Source organism: Ruditapes philippinarum, unplaced genomic scaffold (assembly GCF_026571515.1).
Source record: "Ruditapes philippinarum isolate M1 unplaced genomic scaffold, ASM2657151v2 ctg8128_1_1_1_1, whole genome shotgun sequence".
NCBI lineage: Eukaryota > Metazoa > Mollusca > Bivalvia > Venerida > Veneridae > Ruditapes > Ruditapes philippinarum.
The window spans coordinates 85,444-94,530 of NW_026856492.1; the positions used below are offsets into that span (position 1 = coordinate 85,444).

Consider the following 9,087-nt stretch of genomic DNA (forward strand, 5'->3'; position numbering starts at 1 on the left):
ATTACAATGACATTAAAGTAAACATGATATATTGGATATATAGGCATATGGACACAACATATTAACACTAACTAACTACATTCTTTCGAGGTTTAAGGTAAAGTATGATTATGTAAATATAATGTATATATATATATATCGCATTTGGATGACCTTACTTGTTAGGCATAATGTAATAGACAAGAACAACATTACACATCCTTGTTATCAGAAAGGATCAGTTTTTTTTAAATATTGGTTAAATTAATAGTGTATTGACATGCACGTTATCTGTGCAAAGTGTGTGCATAAAAATACAATAGTGATTCATGTGGTCAAAGTCTTAAAATGGCAGAAAGTTTAAACGGAGATTTCAGATATTATGACTAATTAATTTTCAAAAACTTAACATTTAGGTCAGTAAATTAGTTTAAGTGGAATATATGTTGTACATATAATATGACTACAATAAACAAATAAATTTTGTTGAACGAAATTAAGCGTCATGATGATTCATTCCTGTTTCCTCAAACCATCCTGTTTTAAAGTAATACGTTCAGAGGTGATTCATTTTCGATTATTTTCGTAGAAGGCAAAAGGTATCCGAAAAGGAACATAATATTTAGGAGAAATGAATTATGGTAAGTCTGTACTTTCAGTAAAACATGGAGAAATATTTATTGCCTTTATTAAAGGTAAAGAGAATATCATTAAATAAAAAATGTGATTTTAAACTTTAAAGGAATATCACTAAAATAAAACATAAATGTTCCGCTGTTGATCAAATGCTTGTCAAGTTCGACAATTTAGTAAACGAGCTAATAAAAATGTAGTTGTTTATATTTTCATTTGTTATAAATTTGTCAAATCTGCTCTGTCATTTTAGCTAATTCTACAGGTAGCCATCCATGCCTAAAGTAATACACGGAGGTACACCTGAGGTCTTCCCTGAAACTCACCATATGACCTTAAATGTGTTGGTACGAAGTAAAACCAAACAAAAATAATTTTATCAAAATCGTAGTTGTTTTAAATGAATTTTAAATTAAGATATATTTTGAATTAAGAAGAACATTTATATCTTGTTCTTTGTTTGTTTGTTTGTTTGTTTTGGGTTTTACGTCACATCAACACAGTATAGGTCATATAGCGACGTTCCAGCTTTACTGATGGAGGAAGACCTCAGGTGCCCTTTCGTGCATTATTTCAGGCACGAACGGGCACCTGAGTAGAACCACCGACGTTCCGTAAATCTTGTTCTATGTATTTTTTTATAAATCTATTAAACGTTTGTTGACACCAAACGGACTTTTCACTTGTTAAGTCTTTGAATTGCTACATGTTTCAGAGGCCTCAAAGTTTTGTTTTAAAAAGTAGATTATTCAATTTTAATTATAGTCTTCATCGGAAAAAATGTTTGTGTTCGAATAGTTTGATTTATATATCGATTATTTTGACAATTTACTTGTTTTGTGAGACTCTGAAAACCCTTTGAAATATTCCATGTATATTGCTGATGCAGACTCACGGCTTAATTAACAAACCGTCTGATCTTGGCAATATTGGCTTTTGATAATTCATCTTCTATTTACTGTAAAATAGAACAGTTAACAAATTTCACGACTTAATTTGTTATATTCAATGTAAATTAAAACAAAAAAAAACAAAAACCAAACAAAAAAACATGTAAGCAGATAGTTAAATGTATGTCAAATCAAACATAACTTTTCCATTACCTTTTTCAGGACAATAAGGCCATATTGGTTCTTCTATCCAGTGTTTGTTTTGTTTATGGTTGTAACAGCGGTCCATGTGGACCTGGCAGACTATGTCGGCGCTCCACACAAGAAATATCAGAAGACACACATGAGCTGCGTTTAGTAATGGTAAACATTTTAAATCACTGTGGTCGAAATTACCTATATATAATTGTATATCTATATGTTACAGGCATTTTCTGAACGTAAACATTTTGTAAAATCCATGAAAAAATAAAGCATTTAGTAAAATAACAAGGAGTTTTAGTAATTTCATTTAATGACTAAAATTGTCAGGAATGTTATATAATGCCTTGAAATATAAGCAGGTATTCTGTGTTATGCCTAATAATATTTATGTAATAACAAGTATAATTTCGTTGAAATGTTATTAAATTGTGTTGAGAAATTATTTATTTTATAAAAGCAACCCATTTCATTAACTTCTGTGAAATGCATTTGTCAGGCTATATTTATAAGTACGTAAAATTTAAGTACAATCAATTATCTACGTGTGCATAGTCCTGATAACAATCAACAATATTTTTAGTTTGTCTTAGTTTTTTTTATTTTACATTCCAAGTAAGAATGGAACATACTGTTGCACAACTGACCAGACTTTCTACATTTAATGTCTGTGGTTACATTCATGTATCGTGTATATTATTTACACTTCAAAAATAGTCAAGCAACTCTTCTGAATAGAGTTTTGGTCATTTTATTTTGCATGGTACATTCATTTTTTCTGGAACAAAAACATTATTTTATAATAACTTATTATTGTAATATATTTGTTCACATGAAAACTGCGTGTAATATTTTCATGAATAACATAAAATACCTTGGAATCAATAATGGTATGTGTCAAACTTTAAGTCCTATAAATTAAAATGATTAAATTGAAATTATCAAACAATACAAAGTTTTTTCAAAGAAAATATTTCCAATGACTTTGTTCTTAGAACCTGACACGTGAGATGACACAAATACCGATAAATTCTAAATGTATTATCAGCTTACAATTTATTTTCTTCTGCATGTAGGAAGGGTCAAATTACCGTGTGAAGTTACAAGAAGATCCATGTACCTTCAAAACCTACGATATCGACCATGACGGAACAATCACACAGGAAGAGTTGTTTGTTAAACTTGGCACTGATAGAGTAACTGAAGCCTTGTTCAACGATTTAGAAATAGTCAAAGGTTTGTTATCAGTTGTACTTAAAAAAGCAAAATTCCAATGTTTAAGTAATGCGACTTTACTAAAATTATTTGCATTTTTAATAATAGCGTGCATCGTTCCAAATATAAAAATCGCAAGAAACAAATACAGTAAAAAAAGTTTGAAGTGAAGGTTATGACAAAAACATAAATATGTATGTTATCTGTTTGTTTCTGTATTTCTTTCAGAAGATGGAGTTATAACACCAGAAGAATTTGATGCCATAGTTACAAGCACCATACTTGAATGTAATACATCAGACTAGACGTGTTTATAAGTTGTATTTTGTCTGTCAGTTTCTGTCTGGTTACAATAATATAAGATGTGAAATGAGTTGATATAATAAAGGAGGATACTGGGTATTAAATTCTTTGTTTTGGTTTTTAATATTGTTCATTTTGTTTATTGTTCAAAGAGACTCAATTACATCAAATCAAATGAAGCAATAACTTGAGATAACATGATTTCTTTGGACAATCATTTTATTTCTCGAGACTATACTATAAGATCTTTAATCCTTTTCCATTGCTTTTATTGTTGTTGGTGTTGTTTAATCACATGTGTATTTGTTATGTGATGTTATGATCTAAAACCTCCAACACTTTTATCTAACACTTTTCTTAACCTGTAAAAGACCGCTGAGTATTGTTTAAGCTTAATTTACCTATTTACCTGTAATCTCAATACAAATATAGCGCCAGTAGAAATGTAAATGTAAAAAAGATGGTCACCATAGGTAACAAAAAGAATAGATACGAATATGCAAGATCAGATTTTATTAGCATAGATTTGTGTATAACGGTGATATTGTACATGATACCCACAACTAAATACCCATAAACCACTTAATACAAACTGAGTCTGACTCAATACAATAAAAAAGAGAAAACCAAACCCCCTAAAGAACCCCTAAAACACATTTGAAAGAAAAGAAATCAGTTTATGATAATTAAGTGCAAACGTTATGTTATATGTTGCACAATATTATATAATATTAAGCAAGAATATGTCGGTTTTCTAGACGGGTAACAGTATTTTCCTCGGGATGATATGTTTACTGTTACCCACAAACCCATGTGTTATTTATATACTATTATTACTAGAGAAATTCGTAAAAAAAAAACTTCCGTCGTCAGTAAGTCGAAGTAAAAATAAATGTTGCTACTGTAATGCTCTTATTACAGGAAAACTTCATCTTTTTTATTTTTCATCATCAGTGAAAAAGCATTGTCTTTGTTAATTAAGAAATTGATTTCATCTCCATCAAACAACATTTTGTGAAAAGTGATAATGACATAACATGTCGTAAACAATTTCTCTTAAGTGCTATAATTCTTTGGCATAAAGCAATGGAAACATTTTTTCTGTGATTTTAAATGATTTTTTAATTAATCTTTATGCTAATGAAATGTTTTTGTTTGTTATTAATGGGTGTTAAGATCAAAACAGTATTGCAGAGTTTTAAAGGCCCATTATGCCTCAGAAATGCTTTTATTTTTATTTCTCAAACGGGTTTTCTTAATTTTGTGTCTTTTAAAGTATCAAAAACGTTTACAGTTTATTGAATTGCGTATTGATATCAAAATACTACTTTGTTTACATTTTGCTTCTTTTATGACAACTTATTTCACATTTATCGCTACCTCATTCTTGTAACAAGCATCTAAAATCTTCCAAATCATCATTTAAACATTATTAATCTCATGTTGGAAGTGAAAATTATTTGTTTTTTGAGGCAAAATGTGTCTTTAATTGAAAGTCTTAAAGCGTTCTTTAAATGAAGAGTAAGCCTCGAAATGAACTTAACAACTTTAAGAGATTGTGTCTATTGTATGAGTAACGAACTTCGCTACCTGTAAATGGGACTGTTAAAATTCGTCGTTCTATAATGGAATATTCTAAGGTGAAATTTACATTTAAACTATGCCTTTTAGTAACTGCTGAACGCACTTTCAAACTCAAAATGACATTTTAACTCATTACATTCATAAACTTTGTTATTGTCAGTAATAATTTATGTTGCAGTGTTGGATTGGTTACCATTGCCAATGACAATTTTTATTTTAAAATGAAAAAATGTTTATTACGTTAAATACTAATGGCAAACAGTTATCACTTAAACGGCAATATTAAGTCCGGCGTATTAATATTTCGCTAACTTTAAGAACTAATAGCGCAATATGACCTTAACTTGTGTTGTGCGCATTAAAACCTAACACAAACCTGATAAAACACGGCTTGTACTTTCAATTGGCCTCCAACGCTGTTAGATTCGTGTAATATGGCGCATTCACATACCCGTATTATAGCTATTATTATCACTGTATCAAATTGCAAACCAATAATTTTGTCCAATTTGAACATCAGATTTAATCGCTTATTTATAACAAAACAAATAATTTTTAATAGATTTTCAAATTAATTTAAATGAATGTGCACTTGATTTCGTGATAAAAACAAACCCTTTTGAGAGACTTGTAGAACTCAAATTTGAGTGAATGTAACGATATTTAACGTAATTAACGTTATTTTTCTAATGTTACTAAACAAATGTAACATCAGAAAAATAATAGTTTTAGATTCGAAACATCTACGTTAGAAAATTCTTACATTCAATCAAATTTAAGTTCTACAAGCCTCTCAAAAGGGTTTTTATCTCAAAAGCAAGTGCCTATGATTAATTGTAGTAGTTTGTTTAGTCCGTTTGGATTGTATTTCTTTTCCCTTGGATTATTTGTTTCTCATTTCTACAATTTACATAAGAAATAGCCAACTTGTAAAGCAAACAACATTTCCATTACTGTAATGAATTTGGATACACGATACACCAAAATATGCAAAACTTCAACGTTTGTGATCTGGTAGCTTAATAAGATATTGAATAAGGAAGAAGTTCGGAATTGGTTTTATATGTAAATTAATCATTTTATACGGCAGAGGTTTTCGAACGTAAGACTTATATTAAGCTTTTTCCCCATTTATGTGTCCTTTTATGATATAATTGTTATGTGAGGCCAAGACATTCCAAGAATTAAATAAAAACTAAACGCAATTGTGATATCAACAGTCACGAAGTCTGGAATATTCTTTAGCCCCATTAATTAAAATCAAAGCTTATTTTGGAAAGAAAAGGCAACTTTTTTGGTTTTACTGATAAATAACAGTATTAAGCTTTCCTAATCAGAATAATGATAGTTTGTTATTGGAAACATATACATATTTGGCATTCGTCTGTTTGCAAATATTCCGCAAAAATGAAATATCTTTAGCTTCAATTGATATTGACTTTAATTATCTTAATTTTAAAGCATATTGTAAAACAGTCGTTTAATATCTGATCTTGTCAAGATATTAAATCTAAGGAATATGTCCTAAAAATCCAATCTAACTAAATATCAGCCTCAAAATTAGACGCTGCCGCTGTTTAGATCTGACGCGTGAAGCCAAATATGAAGTCATTTCTTGTGACCTTTGGACTCCATTGTTTCAAGTCAATCTGTTAAAAAATTTCTTCAAACATTTTTTTTTTCTAACAAAATCAAACCAAAAAGGTAAAACGGATATTTTTTCTACTTCTTGTAATGCCGATCTGGCAAAAAAAACGGTTTGATTGATGAATTAAATAAGCTTTCTCGGGAAATCCGAATGATATAGAAGGCAAAAACATATAACGTGTTTCATGCGGATCCTACATGGAAAATATAAGTAAATCTTTAACTTTAGTCAGATTTGTGCTCGCTTCTAAACCGAAATAGTACATGCATGTTCTTCGAAAGTGTCTCTTCAGGAAAGTCTGTTCGGATGTATATTATTATAAAAAGACCTGTCCTGAGCCTGGAACAGTGCCTGATTGATTGTATAGAAGTGATATAAAAGACCAAAATTGTAGTCATAAGGCACATGGTTGCCAGCTTCATATATGTCATTATTTAGAAAATAAAGTGCCGATAGCACTCATCTGTGCTGAAATTCAATCAAATTTCCTTGACCACTAGTGATTGTAGTGTGCAGTAATAGATTTGATAAAGATTTGGAAAGCAACTATCGTACATTAAAAACGAAGTTCGAAAACACACTAATATTGATATAATCAATATTCTAATGTTTGACAGATTTATTTATATTTGCTGTCTTACAGGGTAGTGCGTGTGCTTTCATTTTTACCTCAATCTTAAGGACTCATTACTTTATTCAAATTATATCTATTCCTCCAATTATATTTACAAAATAACATGTGGAGGCCATTATGGGCTATGAAACAGCAGAAAATAGCATATTAATACAAAAACTAATGTCAAGGTCATTGTGCACATATACAATGCATCATGAAAATATCTTATAATCTTCATTTTTTATAAAATGTGTTACGATAATTAGTTATTTTTCCCATAAAATATGCTGAAAAAATAAGTACAAGTATAATCGGATATTACTAACATTTGAACAGTCTAGCCGCTCTCTCTCGCTGTTGTATTATGTGTAAGAACGCGCCGGAGTATTGGCTCTGACTAGGCATGAGTTGAAAAATCAATTCAATGAATTTTAATAAGACATACAACCTTATTTATACAAAATACGCAAAACATTACTCGTAGAAAGGAATTTACGGACAATAACTTTTATCAGTTTGATATATTACACGATATCTTCCTATACACTTATCAAAAACATTCGCAGATACATTTTATTGATACTTCCATTTAATCGAATACACACTGATGTATGTGGTATAACAAATGCTCTTAATATGATAACAAGCGATGTTTTACGTATGCATAACAAAGCTTCAAATAAATGGTGTAAAATCACAATACATGCCTTGAGAAGGGCGAACTAAATGCTACCTTGACGATTGTCAGTTACGATTTGGTCAGTTTTGAAATTAAAGTGGGAGCGTTACGACATGAAAATTCAATTGTTTCCTCACTAGTCGTGATTTACTGTGACAGGGAAAAAAGGAAAGAATACATATTTAATTTCTTCAAAACGAACTTGTTGTCTACGTAAAGGAAAGTAAATATTGTAGATATTTTATAACAATGCAAAAGCAGTGCAAAAGCTCTTGCACCGAAGCGTTTGTGCTATACAAAACAATATCCGTTAAATGTAGACAACTTGTTTAATGACGTATGTGTTTTACGATGTATGTAAACAATTTTCTGTACTTGTATATACATTGAAGACTCGCAAAATAAATCGTCACCATGCGTCTTTTTAGAAATCATATAAGACTCGGCTGCTTCACAGCCAAGTAAATTACCGTTGCGCTATATATGTATATGTTGGTTGTAGCTTTTGTAAACCATCATATCACAAAATGCTTGCGCTAAATAAATTCTGCTGTCTACAATGAATTACAAGTCAGAGTGATTCATTATTTCAACATGAAGAAATTACTCGACTTGACAAAGTGCCTTTACAATGTCCTAAGACATATGAATTCGACCGAACAAGAAACGATGCATGCCATATAAGTTCTTTGCTACCGCATACAAAGTTGCTTCCGAATCCAACGATAAAATGATAGCTCTTGTCATTGCCTGCTAGTTACCCTTGATCTCTAGTGATCTATTGTAACCCGATGTAAATGGTTACATTTTAAGACAATATCATTAAATATCATATTTTATCATTAGTAGTTTTCATAGAAATCAAATATTTTAACTATTAAGTCAATACCATTACCTCGGGCACGTTCAATGTGCACTTAAAACAGACATTTACAGCTACATTGCTATTAGAATGGATTGGATGATAATGAAAATAAATATACATTCAGAACACTTAAAAGAATAACGTTTTGATGTGATCAAAATCAAAATGTATCTTTTCATATGATTTGCCATAGCCCAGATAGGGGCAATAAATGTGGTAAACGGCCTTTTAGTGTAATCAATATTGCGGTCTAGTTTGACTAGATTTGGCCCGACAGAAATAGATACAATTCACAAGGGCGTATAACATTTCAGCGGAAGTTGCAATTTTTTCTTTATTGTATTTTCTGACTAATACACAGTTAACTCAGTGATGCTAAAAGTTCAACTTTGTATTCTAAACTTTATTTAATCAAAGAGTGTCAAAAACAATATGAAATAAAGTTTTTTTAATGCTAATTAAACGACAATTTAT

At 30.1% G+C, this 9,087-nt stretch overlaps 1 protein-coding gene across 2 annotated transcripts; it reads left to right on the top strand.

Moving 5' to 3' along the window:
- The first annotated feature begins 315 nt into the window (after positions 1-315).
- Positions 316-3,426, top strand: LOC132746730 (uncharacterized). Of its 2 annotated transcripts, none has more exons than XM_060735974.1 (4): positions 316-674; positions 1,725-1,865; positions 2,780-2,939; positions 3,147-3,426. In XM_060735974.1, exons 1-4 carry the CDS (start codon positions 645-647, stop codon positions 3,221-3,223), a joined length of 408 nt encoding a protein of 135 aa, XP_060591957.1. In that variant the 5' UTR covers positions 316-644; the 3' UTR covers positions 3,224-3,426. The 2 variants fall into 2 exon arrangements, with proteins under 2 accessions (XP_060591957.1, XP_060591958.1); XM_060735975.1 differs by having other exon boundaries at positions 327-620.
- Positions 3,427-9,087: the final 5,661 nt, after the last annotated feature.